Source organism: Ixodes scapularis, unplaced genomic scaffold (genome assembly GCF_016920785.2).
Source record: "Ixodes scapularis isolate PalLabHiFi unplaced genomic scaffold, ASM1692078v2 PGA_scaffold6__148_contigs__length_123643588, whole genome shotgun sequence".
Taxonomy (NCBI): Eukaryota; Metazoa; Arthropoda; class Arachnida; order Ixodida; family Ixodidae; genus Ixodes; species Ixodes scapularis.
The window spans coordinates 105,951,674-105,971,379 of record NW_024609881.1 but is presented as its reverse complement, the minus strand read 5'-3'; the positions used below and the strand labels follow the sequence as shown (position 1 = coordinate 105,971,379).

The following is a 19,706-nucleotide window of genomic DNA, read 5'->3' as shown; positions in this document are numbered from 1 at the left end:
CTTGTCGAAAGTTTGTCACGAAGACCACGGTGCGCCCATCCTGAAGTTCAGCCACTCCTCTTGCGACGCCTAGTCCTCTTTCTAGGAGTAATTGCAGGTTGCCTTCAAGAACAACTTCGCCGCAGGTAGCTACATCGGCCACTACGCATACGACAACACTTGATCGCGGCGGCAGGTTCACGTGGTCGGCAGCGACTCGGACGGCGGCTGACGCTGTTTGAGGTTTCTCTGAAGACGGAACGGGCTTGCGCAGCGTCAATCTGTTCTCACCAAGGTCGATGACGGCGCCGTATTCACACAGAAAGTCCATGCCGAGAATAACGTCTTTGGAACAGTCTTGTAGAACGATGAACTTCACAGGGCACGTTTCACCGCGGATCTCGACGCGAGCAGTGCATCGCCCGATGGGTGTGATGAGGTGCCCTCCGGCGGTTCGTATTTGAGGTCCATCCCACGGCGTCGTGACTTTTCGAAGGCGGCGGGAGAGCCTCCCACTCAAGACTGAGTAGTCTGCTCCGGTGTCCACGAGTGCAGATGCGTCGTGGCCGTCGATGACGACGTTTAGGTTATTGGACACCACTGCAGCGGCGTCGTTTTGGTCTCTGGTAGCGGTCGAGTGGGGGCCCCCCGACGTTCGTGGAGGATCTTGGCGTCGGTCGTCTTCGGCAACTCCACCTCCAGGGGTTGCCGCGCCTAGTTTCCCCGGCGAGGAGCGAGGGGGGACAGGCTTTCACGTCGTGGTCGGATCATCGGCCAAGCTGGACGTCGCGGTGACGGCGACCGGAACTCTCGGCGGGACGCAGGCTGGGGGGACTGAGGTCGTCGCAGGTACTCGTCGATCTCGATAGGGCGTTCACCATGACGGGGGCGCGGGTCGTTCGGGTGGAACCCGCGTAGCCCGAGTCGTCGGTATGGGCATCGGCGGTAGGTGTGGTCCGCTTCCCCGCAATGGAAGCACAGAGGGCGTCGGTCGGGCGTTCGCCACACGTCGGTCTTGCGGGGTGCGGGAGGCTCCGGGCAGGCGTACTGGACCTGGTCGTCGTGGCGTCGGTCGTGCTGCGGCGCAGGAGACTGACGTCGGGGCGGCGTGACATAGGTGCGACGAGGAGGCGGTGGCCGTCGGGCCACTGCGGCGTAACTCAACGTCGGTGGTTCCGGAGCGGTGCTGACGAGAACCTCAGGCTGCAGCGCTTGCTGGACTTCTTCCCTGACAATCTCGGCGATTGAGGGCGAAGCTGGGCTTGCGGCGGCAGGTAGAAGTTTCTTGATCTCTTCCCGGACGACGTCTCGGATCATCTCGCGGATGTCCGTGGTGTTGCAGCCGGAAGGCGAAAAGGAACCGACGCCGGGAACTCGGTGATAGTGGGTGGCTCGTGCTTGAAGGGCACGTTCGATGTTGGTGGCCTCCGTCTGAAGCCTTCGACGGTGGTAGGCGGGCTCCGCACAAGACCACCGAAAATGTTTTCCTTGACGCCACGCATCAAGACTCTGAGCTTCTTTGCTTCGGATGCTTAAGGATCGGCGCGGTTGCTCAGTCGCAGGACATCTTCCACGAAGCTAACGACGCTCTCGTTAAGGCCTTGAATCCTCGCTTGAAGAAGCTCTTCCGCGCGTTCTCTTCGTTGTTGGTTCGTAAACGTTCTTCGCAGCTCAGCCTTGAGTTGCTCCCAGGAAGTGATCAAAGCTTCGTGGTCCTCGAACCAGTTCCGGGCGGTGGCTTCCAAGGCGAAGTACGCGTTTTGCAGACACTGTTCCGGTGTCCACCCGTTATGACGGGCCACTCGTTCGTACTGTTGGACCCAGTCGTCGATGTCTTCGTGGCTTTCGCCGTGGAAGGGAGCCGGTGTCCGAGGAGCGACGGGTAGGTAGACGACGGCAGGAGCGGCGGGGGCCTGCGACTGGTTGTCCATCGTCGTCTTCTTCGGCTTGGGTTTGTCCAGGAGCAAACCGTACTCCGGATCCTCTCCCTTGGTGCGGCGGCTGGTCCGAGTTTCAGGTTCCGCGCTGAGTGGTCTTCTCAGCGAGCTTGGAGTCGGGCTTGCACTGCGGGTCCTGGGAGGGGAACGCTGCACGGGCATGCGGTACCCCGCACCTCCACCAAAATGTCACGGGTGGTGACCAATAAACAATAAATAAACAGAAAGAAATAAACGTTTAATGTGGCGAACTTGTGCCAAAAAAAAAAGGGTACAAAAGATAACAACGGAGCGTCGCGGGCGTCGAAGTCGGCGTAGCAGCAGAGTCGAACGCTGGGCGAAAACTGACTGCAGATCAGCACGCGGAGTCCCTTATGTACGCGCGTTGGGTTCTGGAACAATCGGCCTAGATTGTTCGGCGACTGGAACATTCAGAACTCGATCTGACGAGAATGTTCTCGAACTCACGAGAACGCAATGAAAGAACAAAGAGCATTCCACTGACTGGAATCGAACCCAGACTTTCTGCACGACAGTCAAGCACGGTAACCACTCGGCCACCCGCGCGGTCGCTCGCTGACGAGCGTGGCACAAGCTAGTTTTATTGTTATTTGCATTTTTAAACAAGTATTGCTGAGCACATTTTACAACTGTACAACTGCTTCACTGTGCCACATTGCAGACCATGACTGGTTGTTGATTGGCACAAATAAAGGCTTTATCATGATGCTGAATGTAAATAGGACCAACTTTTTAATGTGTTGACGTTGCATATGCAGGTAATGAACAACAACCCTATAGATGCAAACATTTATTCAGTGATTGGCACCAGCAGAATCAGCACAGGTATATAAACCACCATCATAAAGTGATTCTCTTAACCACTTCAGTTCACATTCAAAATTACAATAATTTTTGGTATAACCATCTCCAACGTGAATATATCGCTTCAATTATAAGAAAATAAACTTTGACATCCATGCACTCCCCACTAATAAAACCCCACAATTCATATTTCCCTCACTGTAATGCCTTGGTCACAGCAAAATGAAAAAAAAAAGGTTGTTTAGTTGTTTTTTTATTATAATGTCAAAATAAATTTTTCCTGAAAAGTTGCAATGCAGAGGCAGAGGGGAATCGTAAAGTTCAGTCCAAATGAAATTATTACTAAAAATAGTGCTATTCTTCCCTTAGATTGCCTTCCATAATCAGGGCACTAACTGAGTGTAACAAGCATATGTGCAAAGCCTCATTAACCTATCCAGCACACTGCATTGAATTCAAATGTACAATAAGACATCCACTCACCAACCCAAGCTTACACCTGTACAAACATTCAAACAAGCACACCTTACTCTTCATCCTCAGAGCAATCCACAAAGTTCCAGAAGAGAGATATCTTTGATGGAGAAAAGAACATTGAAAGCTTAAATGATATAGATTCCCAGCTAAATCAATGAAACTACCTGAAGACTCGACCCTTATCCACTTATAGTACCGTCTGTGAGGATCCATATGCTTTCATTTTTAAGAGCCCCTCATGATTAAATCCAAAATGCTATTTACAAAATCATATCAACTATCCATTCATATCTCCTGGAGACTATTACCTCAGATTCCTGAGTACTTATAATTATTATTATTAATGTTACTATTATAATACAGCATTACTTGAATATTTTAACCACCATAAAATGAGTCAAAAGTTGGTGTCTGTGCATAGAGAGCTGACATGATTGCAGGTGTATGATGTCGACCTATCATACATGAAATGAATAAGATTGTGCTAGCACAGCCCTCTGCCAACCAGCCACTCCAAATATTCGTTGTTATTTAGCATTGATAGAATCTTCAAATGATGCTTAGTGATCCTACCAAACAGCGTCCAAGAGTGTATGCTGGCATCACCACATTCACACAATTGCTCGGAAAAGCAGTACTATAGACAGCATTGGACACCCTTCACTCGGTAACCTAAGAGCCTTTCTGGATAGAAACCTTTGCATCAACAGTGCAAAAACAGAAAGGGTTAAAGTGGGAAGTCACCTGTATCAAACATTAAAATAACTTTCTTCCATTATATTGTTCGCAATCTATGTTCGACCCTACATTAAATAAAAATAAATCGGAGCTGAAAGTTGAAATCTCCGAAATTTCTTTTTTTCTTGCTCACATCCATTCAAAACCTATATGCGAGCCACAAGAACTCTACGATAAGTTGCCATTTTTAACCAGAAATCCCCATCGTTCATGGCGGAGGCATCTCTAGAGAGCCCCATAAGGTACCGCAGTATGGTCAAGTAGAGTCCATTCCTAAGAAGATCCATCAAGGACCTGAGCTCCCAAGAAATCACACTTCATATATCATCCTTGACACCAGAAGCCTTCGACAGAACCCAAAAGATGATGCCCAGAAATAAAAGAGCTGTTCCAGGAACCAGTGCCCGTCTCCAGAGGAAGCTCCAAAAGGTACCACAGTATCAAGCAGCCCATTCACAAGGGACTTGAGCTCCTAAGGAATCATTTTGTACATCATTGCTGACACCAAAAGCATCCGACAGAACTTAAAAGAAAATGCCCAGGGAACTGTTCCAGAAATCAGTGGTCATCTCTAGAAAAAGCTCCAAAAGGTACCACAGTATCATCAAGTAGTCCATTTCCAAGATCCATCAAGGACCTGAAGTGCTAAGAGTCTATGCTTCGTAACCTATGCAAGAGAATTCTGTGCAGGGTTCTTGCCCTCCGACTAGCCTCCAAGGACTGTCTCCAGGACAATCCCCTGTGGCATCCTGGCAGCATCCATCTTCGCACCTTGTGCAAGTTCCTCACTAGGCATGACCTGGAGTGGCACATGACCCGCAACAGCTGCCAGGCCACGTCGTGACGGACGTGGCGCAAGACAAAACGTACTAGGTGCACCGTTGTCACAGGTCCCTTGTAAGGCACGCTGTCTCCTTTCCTGATTAGGTAACAAAAAAAAAAAAAAAAGTTCCATGAGATTTTTTTTTTTATTTACTAAGAACAATTCAAACTGAAAGGACCTCTAGATTGAAGGCAGTACAGTCCCTTTTCCACTGTAATTATGAATGTAGTAACTGACTTCATTTTGGCTTATAGCCCCTCATACGTAACTCAAGTAAGCAGTCATTTGGAACGACAGGGTATGTGTGAAGAACGGCATCTTAAGCAAGATGGGTTTGTGCATCAAATGACAAACTTTTTGCAGTCTAATTAGGTAAGCAGTTTTGAAAAACAAACTATTCCAAACAGTTTTCCTTACCTGTGGGCAGGAAAGAACATCACAGTTGGGTAATGCTCCATGGTAAATTCCCAAGGAAGGTCATTTTTGGCTGCGTCAATCCTGGGCACAGAAACACAACAAAACTTGTTCACTATGTTCACTATGTTCACTATTCCACAATCACTTACAAACGTCACACTATTCACGTTTCACAATCTTAAATTCAGTTACCAGTTTGAAAACTGTAGTATCAGAATAGCCCATAGTAATAATCAGTCTTACACGGCAATGTGATATGGGGTCACGGCATCAAATAGAAACCATATGGGGCCCATTGACACCCATTATGAAAAAATCTGTAGGTGCCCACATGATCCGTTTAACATGGCATGTATAACGCTACTAGGATTCATAGAACCATTTGCTGTTTTATCTCTGCTCAAGCATAGGGTGATCGATGCCCAATACTAAACTGCCAGTCTGTATCACAAGTGAGATGGTACTGTGATGCCAGCACTAAACAGGCAATATATTATATTTAAAAAAAAGAGGGATTGTACAGCTGTTTAGTGTGCACAGCTGTTAAGATGCATTGAAATGATTGAAATAACAGATTCACTTACACATCAAGAAATGCCTTGCCACACAATGCTATATTTGTATGGTGCCTGTGCCTATGTACTTAGTGATGGACCAAACTTTTGCCAAATCGAAAATTCAGCGCCGAATCTTGGGATTCAGCACAAGCTTTTGCCAAACTTTTCTAAAAATACGGCAAAATTACGTTGTTGCCAGACTTAAAGTTGATGTTTAGTTTTTCCTGGTGAAAAAGGCTTTATGGTGTTGTTTTCCTAAACGCAACCTGTAAAGCATATTGACACAGTCATTACTAAATAAGGTGATATTCCACAAGATAATTGTATCGGTGTCAGTTTGTTTGTTTACTGGCAATTTTACAGTGATTTGTTGCAGAAGTGGTGTGAAAACGAAGTCGGGTAGTAGTGGGCCCAGTAGAGCAGTCACGAATGATGATATTACGCGAGTTTCGGTTTCGAGGCCTCATCAGCACATGCCTGCAAGTGTGTGTACATTGTTAAAATAAAGGCAAATAACACTGTGTTCTTACTTTCTCTGGGAGTCACCATTTAGCACACGAAAACTAATGCAACGGTTGCTAAGCCTCCGCCAGAAGAGATAACAATATTATTGTAAACATGAATGTTCTTCGATTTGGGTCACTTGATGTCAGCTTTGCATGAAACTGTGCATCCGATAATCGCAACGTCTAATTTTTACCCTTAAAATGCCGGTTTCTGATGTTAGGACACACACGGACGTTTAGGAAGTTAGGAAGATTTAGGAATGTCAGATATGCAACGTCGATCACGATGCTTCTGCGTTTACTTTTATGCAGATCCATGACAACTGGGAAGTAACGCAAATTAAAAAACAATATTATTTTGTTCTGGCACAAACTACTTGCGAGCCGAAAGCAGGATTGATATAATTGCGAGGAGTGCTTTAATGTACTCGTCAGTCAATGTTTTAACTACCTCGTTGCATCACTGGACATATTAAATGAAAATCATGTTATCCAAAATGCACCGCATCATTTGTCACTTGCGCAGTGGACTGTGCCAATTCGTGGTCGATCTTCTGTTCTTGAGGCAGAAAATATTGAAGAGAACTGCGCTAGAAAAGGCTCACCAACACAGTTACCATGTCACCTACTCCGCACCTCGTCATAACTGCTGGTTGTACTATCCTGTACGATGGTAACCGCACGACCGCACGGCGTCCATTTGCAATTCATGGCCACGTCGTGTTCTTGCGCATATGTAGACATTTGCCAAATTTTCACCGAATCTTTGCTGAACTTTGCCAAACCTGATGCTCGGCAGATTCGGTCCATCACGATATGTACTTGAAGCGGGTACCCACTGACTAAAAGGTTATGTACTACAAGTAAGGTAGTAAGTACACTGGATGCAATGTACTTGAAGTAAAATAGTATAAATACATTGTACTTTTAAAATAAAGTATGACTACTTTCCAACACAATTTTTAATAATGCCCTTTTATTCCCCTCTAGTGTAATTTCCAACTAGTACGCATTGTCGCAGGGTTAATCTGGGGTGCATCATTCGCTTTTTCTCTCGCTGACAAGCTATTTAACACAATCAACTTATAAGACTTATTTGTATCTGTCTTATAGCCGCCATTACCTCACTCAGAGAAATGACCATGTGATGTCTCGAAAGACGATAGTGCGTTTTCACATGACGATACGCCTTTCTTGTTTTCAGATTTGGGGATTGTACCTAGAAGTCATGAGTTAAACTTTCCTCAGAAAGTACCGCAAAAAATACTTTAAGTACAAGTACATGCTCATAAAAATACTTCAAGTAAAGCACAAGTTTTCTAAACATACTCGAATTAGGTTTAGAAACTGCCTATTACCAAAGCACACTGTCCATCACCATGCAAGTTTACACCTACTTGACATGCAAACAGGTGTAAAAGCAGCATCTCAACTTAGAGACTGACCTAGCAAAGAGAAGTCCTGAGAATCCCTGGAAAAACTTCGCAGCAGCAAAAAAGTGGTGGTAGATTGCCTTGCAGAAGCCACACCAGGAGGCGTAGAAGAGTACCACGGCATCCTAGAGGGGCAGTAAGAACAGAAAACTTGCAATCTGCAACCTCAGCTATGGCTCGCTCAAAAGCAACATCAAAGTTTAATGGTTCATCCAGCAGATCTAGAGTACCCTGCAGGCACTACCGTTGCACTAAACGTCCATACAGGGTTGAAAGGGACGTGCCTCTTGGGCCATGCTGCGTCATACAGGTTGTCTCGTTTCCTTAGCGACGCAGATAGTGTGAACACACCATAGAGGCCAATGCCAAGTGCCAAATATTATTGGTTTGGGTGGTACTCTCACAAGCACAATCCCTCTACGCTATTTGCAATGTTAGATGTCTTGGTGGTGCTATTTCGCGGGCACCTTCCTGACAGAGCTAGTAGGATGCGAGCAGACGACACGCCGTGTCAAAGCACGGAGTGGCTATGTTAGTTTCCACGTATGCCAATTAAAAATAGATTATATATTAAAAAAACATGTAGGACGTTTGTGCGAGTGACCTTTCTAATGAAAAACAGTTCCTCGAGGTTGCTTTTTATATTAAAAATAACTTCAAAATGTTGAAAAACAAGTAAGGAGCTTCGCATTACCGCTTGCGCGGTGCGCCTCAGGGCTATTCACAGCCTCTCCGATTATTGTTTTTTGGAATTTGGGGTTGTTGTTGTTGGATACGTTTTATTCATATTTAGAAGGGGTACGACGCGACCGGTTTCATGCCTTGTCGTGAAGGGGAAGGGAATAAGGATGCAGGAATGGGAGAGGGGGTGCGAGGGCGGGAGGGGGAGAGGGCTTACAGAAGGCTGGCCAGACCGGTCGTCCTCACGTAAGAATTTGGGGAGACTACTGTGGGAAAAGGATTTGCATTCACCAGAGTAAATGACGTGCTGTCATCTTAGCTGTGCATGCGTGCATGGTTGTGTTGCAAGGCACCACACACTTATTTTAGCTACATTTAAGCTCGCTGATATTGACGCTTCTGTTCAACTGCGACTTGACAGTTGCTGACGAGCAAATGCTCATCAGCTACTGACGCTTAACTCCTCCAGCATCGAATACATGGCAAAGAGGTTTGTCACATCGCAACATCAGGTCATAAAAAAGAGCAGAAATAATTTTTTCTTTTTCAATTGTCGGACATGGTTTAGCAATTTCAGTCGATCGATTAATCCCTTAAGTGCCACTTTTTTTTTCTGAAAGTAATTTAAAAGTGCCATATTTTTTTATTTTGAAGTTTTATTACTCTAGTAATACAGATAAAATTTCAAACAGTTATTACGCAAAAGATCAGTGGCGGCGGAAAAAAAAATGTGCCAACTAAAACAAGTGTTGCCATCTCTGATCAGCGCCGCAAACTACTCGGACGAGCCTAGCTCATCCGTGAAATTGAGGGCTACCAAAAAGACCACTGGATGAGCTGAGCTTGTCCATGGCATTTCTAGCCAAAAAGCGGCTGACGAGCTCAGCTCATCCAAGGCACTTAAAGGGTTAATCTATTCTATCCAATTTTTACTAAGGCTTGTTCACAGATCTAAAATCGCTCACTGATAAGCACATCATGCATCATGCACATTTGGGTTAGCAAAATAATCATACAAACAGTGGTAATTCACAGCAGGTGTATACCTAATTTTTGGGGACGCGTAAGTTTAACCAACTTACTAAATTTAAGACTTCAATCGCAAGGGAGTCTAGCTTGTTCCGCGTCGTCCGGAAGAAAAAGCAGGGATTTAATTGAAACGACTCCGAAGGCCAGCCTCCGGAGTTGTTTCAAGCTTTGGTAAAATGTTTTATTGGTAATCATCAGAATTAGTTGGGGGGCTAATTGGTTGAACATCTAGACGATGATTTTAAAGAGTGCAAAGGACTAAGAAGAGAAGAAGTGATTTTGAAAAGCGCTCTGTCCGGTTTCCTCTTTCTTCTCTTCTTAGTCTTGCGCTTTTTAAAATCACAGTCTAGACAAAGGAATCAACTTGGAACTAATAAGACACTAGCACTCACAGAATACATTGAAACTAATTGGACACACGGAGTCGCTTTCATTGAAGTGTTCACTACACACGCGAGAGGTTCTCGAATTTCGCTTTCCTATTTTCAATTTGATGAGGCATTCCTTTCTCAGTTAATTTTGTCCGCATAATAATAAAAAATACACCCAGTTTGTCGTGGTATATGCTGTAGTGGGGTAAAGCACTGGATATTCTACTTTCATCATCCAGCTTTTTGTACTGGGCTAGAAAACAGCACACCACCGTCCTAGCGCTTCAACGACCTCAGTGCCAAAACTGCTTGTTGGCGTGCCTATGCGTGCCACGGTTTCAAGCTTTGGTAAAATGCCCTACACTACAAATATCACTTCACCAAATGAACACAACACGTGAAACAGGCTTTGCCATGTGTTATTTAAACTGAGCATGAAGCGAGCTGACGAGCCAAGGAATCCAAGAACTGCGCGGTCTGTCCTAGTCTGTCCTACCCGTGACGTCACAAACGATGATGATGATAGCTAGAGAGGCATCCCCTGTAGCTCGCAAATGCCGCCAACGATCTGTTTCGGCAAATCTACAGGAGAAGCTCCGCCTTCAGGTCACGCTTGTTGCCTCCAGTCGAGCTTTATCTGCACATTTGCCGAAGTGTTACTAAAGCTAGAAAGCTTGCAATGGAGGCAGAGCATCTACTGCAGGTCTTATGTAGCAACCGACTACGTAGTTTCAATCAGCCAGGCTCGCACGCCTGTGCCTTCACCCGCACACTAGACATTTGCAAGAGAAAGATTCCAGCACGGCCAACCAGGTGCGAGCACAGTGTTGGCCGACAGCAAGCAGGTACAGTAGCTAGGGCAGATGGCTGCCTAGAATTGATTGCCACCCTAGGCAGCTCTTTGCAAAATAAAAGCTAGTTGTTTTTTTTGTAAGTGCTTTTTATGTTTAAGTTAAATTCTAAGTTTAAATATGAAACAATACAAATTTTAACTCACCAAAAAAAAAAAGATTTCTGAGCGCAATATTTAGGTTGCGAATCATTTGAGCAATGCCCGAACATGCTTCTATTTTGGGGATGATATCTCAAATTACAAGCACATCTATTGCACCACATGTTCTTTCTGGAAAAGTTAAATTCAATTCAGTTTGTTTTATTATCATTAAGGCAGATTCATGTTATTGAAAAAAGCAGGTGGACCCATAGCCACTTGGCTAGTTTAAGTTTGGGTCCACTAAAACGAGGCATCTCAAGCAGGGCATAGCGTGAGCAACACAGGTTATGCGGAGCGCAAGTTTGTCCGCTTCTTTCGCGGGGGTTGTGGTGACGTCCCAACGCCAAGCTCCGATTGGCTGTGATTGAAGGATAGTGGGTAGGCGTCATGGCAGCTTGCTTTGATGTCTACCCACTATTCTTCAATCGGAGCCCATCAGAACTCGGCATTCCGACATCATCACGACCCCTGCAAAAGAGGCGGACGAACTTGCGCCCCGCATAGTTTAAGCTAGTAGAAGATGGACACAAGTTTGTTCATGCGACATACATGTCCTATCCACACACTTAATATGTTTCCTGGGAGCCGAGTGTCCCTTCAACCGACAGTTAAACCAGAGCATGGCAAGAAAGAACGGCTTCGCCAGACCAACAACGACCCGATCCACCGCGCACCTGAGTTGCGTCCGCCACGAGGCGGCGGAAGGAGGGGCCGTTCAACTCGCAGATGACGTCTTCTCGCCGGCACCCGTCTGGCCCTGCCGAAGTGAGGTGCCTCGTAAGCGTCCGGTCGTTGAATCCTCGCACCAAGTGCTTCAGCGCGTCTGCGTCGATGGGACCCCGCAACACGTACTGAGCTTCTTCCTTCAGAGAGGTGGACAAATCACGGCCCGTTGCAGGCCAGGCCGAAGCTCACGGTTCCGGCAATGCTACCCTCTCGTGCTCGGCCGACAATGTGACCTGCTCTGGCGACTGTGCAATAAACGTGCAAACTTGGCAATCGGACAACCGGTTTGTTGAGTTCCCAGCATATTAAAAGGAAAGATAGGAAGGAGAGTGAAATCTATGTAACTTGTCTATCGCAACCGAATTTCTCAATACTCCTCCTCTAGCACGCTCCCCACCTCCCTCCTCCAAACCGCCCCTCAACTATTTTAGTCTATGGAAGTCTTCGTTGTCCGTCCCCCCTTTCTATGTATCTTCCTCATGTCTAATTACTATTTTACATTTTCTCAAAATTTCTTGATCCATAAGAACACAAAATCATAAAACAAAAGTCAGAAACTAGTGGTAAAAACGGCAGTGGCATTTTTATGTGCGCCGCAAACTTATGGAAGCTCAAAGAAAATGACATGATTTCTCCGTGTGGCCTTCGGAGACGCCCTCTGCGATCACAGACGCAGAAGGGGTCTGTGATGAGTCGCCACGACCAATCTTCCGTGGCCTTGCCGAGATACCCATCCAAAGAAATGAGCAACAACTAACCCCCCCAAAGTCTGCGTTGGAGACGAGAAACGCTGTGGCGTCTATATTTTCCAACAAGATGACAACAGCAGATACAGTCGCCAACCGTTTTTTCGGACTCTGATAATTCGGACTTGTTCTGTATTTCGGACCTAAAGGAAGAACCGTGACTTACCCCATAGAAATAGTGTATATTCACGACCAATGTTTCGGACAGCTTGAAGTCCGAAAGTTTGATTATTCGGACAAAATCGTTGCGAGCGATCAGCGGAAAACACCACCGAGAAGCGGCCATTTTGAATTCTATGCTGGCTGCCAATGGATTGGCTTGGTTTGGCAGCGCTACTTGAGCACTCCCGAGTCTTACCGCTAGGTGACGCTATGCTAGCCCTTTTTTTCCCATTTAGCTGCACGTCATCATCATCATCATCATAATTATTATCATTTTGCTTTGTTTTTCGTTCCTTCACGTCGCCAGTCGCCATTTTGCACTCGTGGATTTGCGCCTCTGATCTCGTTCGGACAACGCTGGCTTGGACGTCATGGCCCCATTTGTTCTTCTGCTAGAACGCTAGAAAAGAAGGCAGCGATTCTCAAGCTAACAGAAAGCTGTCGAACGGAAACGGAGGCGTAACCTAACCAAGGCACTATTTACGGCTTTTTTAAGCCCACTTGGAAGTAATAAAGGCAAGTTTTTCAATTTGCTAATTTTTTGGACTGCTCTATTATTCGGACGTTTTTTCAGTCCGAGCGGAGTTCGAATAATCGATCGGCGACTGTAGGTCCTTCCGTTGTTATCCGAAAAAAACGACCTACAGGTCTCAACCCGTCGGTGAATATAGAAGGTCAATGACCTGTCATGCGACCACAGGGACAAAGCAAAGCGAATGGAATGAAAGTGTGCAAAAGGTGCAGGTCAGTCGTGGATGCACCAGTGCACAGCTGCCTAAAAGCATCCATATACCAGACATACAGTCGAGCCCGGTTATATTACACTACCGTATTTCGAATTATTGTTTTTATCAAACAGACCAAACATCCCCTTGAAACTCACATATAATAGTATAGGGGTGTTGTCTTTTTGCATGCAACTCCCATGGCGGGAGTGAACTAAGACGGAGCCCGGCCTAACGCCGGCCGCCCGTTGCTTTTCCCGCGATCCGACTGCACCTGTGGCGAGCACATCGCTTGCGTTGCGTGGCTGGCAGACCGCCAAGCCAGCATACAGGCGGCAAAATACGCAGCGAAAGAGCAGTTGTGGGAAAAAAAGAAACAATGAACCGTAAAAAAAAGTGTAGGATGGCAAAAACAAGAAGGGCGCGCGCGCGGAACGGTAGCCTGCGCCCTTTCCCAGAGCACTGCTAATGCTGCGCGACTCCCTAACCCCAAATTAAAATAAGCAAAAAAAGAAAGTCTTCGGCAAGTTCAGTGTTTGACAATGGTTGTGCAATTGCATTTTGACTGCCTGTGTTTACCTTTTTTCTGTGTTTACCTTTTTCTTTTGCCATTATTGCTTTGCCTATTTATTCTTCTTCTCACCTCTTTTTCTGCTGCCTGAATTTAGTGAGCTTTCTTTTTTGTTGCTTTCTTAACTTTTTCTAAGGATCAAAAGATTTTTCTATATGTCTCACTTTTCCGTTTTTCTTTTATTATTTCTTATGTGTTTCGTCACTTATGCTGTGTGGAGGTCCCAGCCAGGCACGCGTGTAAGCGCGGCGGTATTTGCGGTCTTTGCCAACTACACTCTACTGTATTTAGCGGCCCTTGGATACTCTATTTGGTAAGCTCCCGTTTGTCCCGACCTTCGGTATTAGCAAAGACGCCAGGAAATTTCAACTCTAGATTAATTCAAGATATTTTTGTACATCAAATTATTGGTATATCAAACTATTTTACAATTCCCTTTAATTCTATATATCCGGGTTCTACTGAACACCCATACCTTAGAGGCAAACACCACGGCTCCGGTGTCTGAACCAGAGCTCAGGAGGCCCGGGGGAGCAAACTCGGGGTGTTCCTGGGGGTCCATCGCAACGAAGCGCAGGCTGTCGTTGCCGCGACACCCAATTTCGGAAACTCCGATGCCGCCGCAGCTGTGGTACTCTCGTGCCAACTCCTGCAGCTGTGGGAGTGACGGGGCACCAAAAGGTTGCGCTACACCAACTGCTGACATCAGTAGGTGCTCACATGTTCACAAAGATGATTCACTTTATTCACAAATATTCACTCCATCCACATATTCACTCCATTCACAAAATGATTCCCTTCACTCAAAGATGAATAACTTCATTCACGAAGATTCAGTTCCTTCACAAAGAACATTCACATTTTTGCAAAGATTTGCTTTATACACAAATTCACTCCATTCATAAGATGATTCACTTCATTCATAAAAGTGATTAACTCATTCACAAAGATGATTCACTTCATTCACAGATTCATTCCATTCACATGAGAATTCACTTAATTCATAAAGATGATTCACTTCATTCATAAAGATGATTCACTTCATTCACAACATTTCCCTTCCTTCACAAAGATTCATTTCATTCACAAAGGCAAAGGAAACGCTGGCACCACTGAGGATATGCACACACCCAGTTTCATAAACAAGTCGGCACCTCTTCACTCCAAACAGTGGCTCAGAACCATCTCAAACTCGCATAACGGTAGTCTCTGTTAAGATGAAAGATTCACTCGGAGCATGTGGCCGAGACGGCGGCTGGGAAGTGCTGCTCGCAGTTTGGGCAACTCTAGGTTGCTCCGAGGGAAGGGAAGGCACTTCTTCAATGTGCACTAATTCAGTGTGGTTGCATTATTGAGGTTTGCTCCCCTCGAAGCTGTACAAAATTGTCCACAACATGCACCATGCCCTTACCAGCCTTTCTTGTCTTGGCCCCACACTATGAGTGGGTCTTTCATATTTGTGGAAACCGTACACTGCTCACTGGGCTCACACGTAATAATGTAAACAACTTAATTTTTGAGAGGACCTACATTTTTGCACATTCTGCAACTTAAAAGATATTGCACGAAAAATTAATCTCGTGAATATATCACCCCATGGTAATGGGTCATCGTCGTCATCATTTATTTTTTGGGGAACTCTGAAGGGGTATTACACAAGGAAAATATAGCACATTACTCCCCATCATGAAATTTCATAGCCGCGAAATATTCACGAATTCCATACACCTAAAAATTTGCCATAAAAATAAGGTCATTCAGTGTGGGGCCCCATGCTGGCCATATCAGTGAGCCCTTTCCAGTCACAGTGGAAAACACAATGTGCGTTGTTATCACGAAGTTACCCAGTAGTAATGCACCCTGTGTTCAGTTGACCTGTGTAAACAAAGAGGTGGTAAAATCAAGCTCACCTCGAAGTATTCTCGACTGTGGTGCTGTGCAAACAAGACCAGGGCACTGCGGTTCTCCACCAGACCGGACAGAGTGTTGCTCTTGAGACCGGATGGCCAGACCCAGTGTACCACCTGAGACAGAATCCAGTCATCAGAAAAGCAGCTTCACAAGTGCCAGCTAGACGTCTCACCCTCCGAACGTGGCCGAAGACCCAATCCAGCACTGCCTTGAAGCTGCGTTCTCCCTCGAAAGGCTGCAGAGAAAGAAGATTCCACCGTCCTTCCTTTTGCGAGTCTATGGGAAGTGTTCGCACGTCATTGTTGGCGGGAGATCGCCTCTACAATAAACAACAACCTCGACAGTGCGAAAAAAGTTTGACAAACAGTCGCCGTCGGCGTGCGCTTGGACGCAGAGCACACAGCTATGGTCGCCAGTGAATACCTCTTGGTGGGATACAGCCACCAAATAAGCTACCATACGCTTCAGAGTAACTCCATGTCAGCCATCTTGTTGCTTAACATCATTGTCGCCAATTGTATGAAGCTTTACCTCAAATCGCAAGGAGAGGTTTTCTGTCCTCGGAAAACAATAAAAAAAATCTGTGACAGTGCAGACCGGCACCATATCTCAACTAAAGCTCAGAAAGTCATTTTTTTTAATTGTGATAATCTTCGAGTGCACAGGTCCTGCGCTAGAGAATGCAATGGCAGCATTCACAAGACAACAGGGGACCGAACGGTCAATGCCCTAAGCCAGAGGTCGGCAACCTTTAGTGGCGGCAGGCCGAGTCGTCACGAAGTTGACACGGAGGGGGCCGGACGGTAAGTCGGGAAGACGAGGGGGGGGGGTGGGGGGGGGGGGGGGGGGGAAGAAGTGAAGGCATTCTGTGCCCAAGTATGGCGATGCCGGACAATGCTAGTAGGAGGCGCTCCATATTCCTGTCTAACACCTTTTGTGGTCCTAACTTCCGAGTGCTTCTTGGGTCTGCGAGTAAGCTGCAAAGGAGGGGGGGGGGGGTTCCTTTTCTAGGTCGTGCCGGGGGCCTTGGGTTGTCGACCCCTGCCCTAAGCGTACATTGGTGGTTCCAGGTTGGGTGAGCAACTAAATGCATATCTGCTATCAGTCTGCTAATGTCTGAACAACCACTTGTTAAAGGTTGATGCAAAGTGGCATGTTTTCCATACTTTTTCTGCTTCAAGCCATGACCTTCTGTCTTCCTTTCTTCTTTTGCTGCCCTTCCAGCATATCCGATTTGGCGCGGGATGGCCCTGGCCGTACAACGCTTTTGCCACAATACAGTAGCACCAATGCGAAGTCTTGATCAAGTAACAAAAACAGCCCACTCGACACAGTGGTTCATTTAATGCCAGTGGAGCGGTATTGGCTGAACGATGGAGTTGTTCAGCCGTTTGGCAAAGCAGGCCATTCAACCGAGCAGGCCGTTAAACTGAGTGGGTCACTCCATGAAGCGGTCCATTCAGCGGAGTGGTCCCTTTAACAGTGATCCATTCAATCAAGTGCCCTGTTCAGTGAACCGATCCACAGCGTGGAGTGGTCCACTAAGCAAAGAGTTTCATTTGTCAAAGTGGTTCGTTCAACCGAGTGCTCCATTGGACCGAGCGATCACTGCAGACTGAACAGCCATAGTCGATGAGGTTAAAAGTGCAGGGGAAGCTCCTCCCACCTCTTTCCACTTCAGCGTAGCGAATGCCAAAGAGGAGGTCGCCTCCCCTCCAGTGTTCGCTCTGCTTAAGAGAAATGAGATACGAGGAGCTTCCCCCGAACTGTCACCAACTCTAGACCACAGCACCAGGGTAACGCAGCAATGAAGTTTGGTGAATTATTGTTGAGGGTGCCTCGAACCCCCAAAACTGGTTCAAGTAGTGACCACTGCACAATGTGGCATTTCATCGTTTTTCGTTTTTGTACTGCGAAGCGAGGGCAGTGCGTAACGAAACCAACAACGGTCGGCGGTGGAGCCGGGTAGGTAGGTTCTATTGGTGTGTGTTTCTGTTCGGGATTTTGTGCGAGTCGCGGCACAGGGCACAGAGCTATGGGCGCGAGTGAATACTTCCTGTTGGTGGGACTGAGGGTAGATATTAATTTGCATGTAACAGGTTAATAATAACCATGTTGAATAAACCTGAGACTGGGGCAGAAATGAATACATACGTCGGAGGAACAGAAAAAGACAGGATGACATCTCAACTAAATAAGTTCAAAGGGCCTTTGGAAGAGAGAGTTTAAAAAAAAAATTCGAGCTGCTTCAGGTTACACAAATAAAATCAGATACAAAAGGACAAAAAAAGCGAGATTTTAGAGAGAAACTTGGAGTTTTGAATTGTCCGTTTCGTTTTCCCCCCTTTCCTGGGTTACCATGTCAGTGTGTTTGTCCCTTACTTGTTGGTTCGTCCCCGGTGTTAATTATGAATCCTTTTATTCTATTACGTCAGTATTCTTGGGAAGTATGTCGTAATTTGGAGTATGATACGTGTCCACGCAGTATGTTGTACGTATTCGCTTCATGAGTTTCCTTCGTGCTATTTCATCTTTCTGTGTTGTAACATGTGGTATATAAATAAGAAAAATGCTTAGCTTTCGTGTTAATGAAAAAATATAATATATGAATGATCTTGCTTTCATGTTGTCATGTACGAGAAACTTAAAAGCTAACAAAAGGGGGAAACGGCGCCTGGAGGGGGAGGTAGCAGAGCTGAAGGGGTGGGGAGAGGGAAGGTAGTAGAGCTGAGAAAGAGGGGGAGGATTCGCACTCTTTTCACTACCTAGCCATCTAGGTAGAGCCACGACAGATATGGTACCCCTACAACTCACTTTCCCTTTTTCTGCAGCTTCAAACATTGCCCCTCCTCTCGCTCCCGGCGCCCCAGATCCCCAAAAAAAATTTCGTTCCCCAAAAAAAATTTCACCCAGAAATTAAAAAGAGGAAAATAAAAAGAGAAAAGGCAACACGCACCAAGGTCTCGTTCCAGGTGCACAGCGTGAGCGGGTGCTCAATCCCAACGTTTTCGGCCGCCCCGCGGTTGGTCACCACGGCGAATCCGACCTCGTCCCAGGGGTCCCTGGCCACGGCTTGAGTGGCGAGCGCGTAGAAGGCGTTGTAAGCACCGTCCGAGACACCGTCCACTGCCCCGACCAGCACGGCAGCGTGACGTTCCACCAGCGCGTCCAACTCCGCGCCAGACGTCGCGAGCACCAGCGGCCTCATGATCCGCCTCACGAAGCGCACCAGCACTTTTGCCGTCGGCACACCGCCGCGCAGCGGGAAAACCACATCCCCGTGGTCCCTGACGTGGGCCACGACCACGGGAAAGAAGGACGGGTTGTACGTTTTCCGACATTCGCCCTCCGGCCACCAGCAGTTGACGGCCGCGAAGTAGACTTCCCGGTGAAGCTCGCGAGCGGCGGCCGCGAACGGCGCGCGGGCTCGCAAGCTCAGAGCATCCCACGGCGCGTAGTAAAGGACCACCGATATGTCGTTGCACCTGAGAGCGTCGCCGTCGAGCCGGCCGTCGTAGTGGTCGGCGACGAGCGACGACACGTTGAAGAAGGGTCGCGGCGGACCGGCCGGTCTGGTTTTCGGCGGTCCCGGGTGGAGGGTGGCCCAGGCTCCGAGCGTCAGCACCGCGAAGCAGCACAGCTCCCTCCCGTAGGAGGTCATAGCGCGGTAGAATGCTGACCGCCGCGCTGGGATGCTGCTGACGCTCGCGTTGGGCCGCTCGTCGTCGTAATGCGCGGACTCGGCGGCACTTGTTGACGCTGGTACACGTGGACTAGCAGGGGTTGGATCGTGCTCCATCGTGACGTCATCGCGACGGACCTGCGGTTCGTGGCTCCGTCGTCTTGCGGCTGCGTGGCTGCTGCGTGGCTGAGCGTTTGGAGGTGGGTGGGCGACGGCGAAGTCACACTTGGGCCGTCGGTGAGGGGCGATAGGCGCCGTCGCTTTCGGAATGCTTCGAAACTGCTCTCGGGGCAGCCATGTTGACTCGTCACCTTGCACGGCTCGCTTTTGTTTATTGAAATTGTGACACATATGCAGAGGGCGCTTTAAACATACGTATTTTAAGAGGAAGTTAATCGTGATTTAACTTTTTCAGC

At 47.1% G+C, this 19,706-nt stretch overlaps 1 protein-coding gene across 1 annotated transcript; it reads right to left on the bottom strand.

Annotated features, from left to right (window-relative positions):
• Positions 1-2,714: 2,714 nt before the first annotated feature.
• On the bottom strand, positions 2,715-19,617 carry LOC8033188 (thioredoxin domain-containing protein 11). The gene is made up of 8 exons (XM_029987427.4): positions 18,565-19,617; positions 15,781-15,843; positions 15,608-15,721; positions 14,173-14,352; positions 11,442-11,630; positions 7,705-7,817; positions 5,197-5,277; positions 2,715-4,875 (listed from the first exon to the last, which is right to left on the bottom strand). The coding sequence occupies exons 1-8, from the start codon at positions 19,405-19,407 to the stop codon at positions 4,602-4,604; spliced, it is 1,857 nt and encodes a 618-aa protein (XP_029843287.3). The 5' UTR covers positions 19,408-19,617; the 3' UTR covers positions 2,715-4,601.
• Between the last annotated feature and the right edge of the window lie 89 nt (positions 19,618-19,706).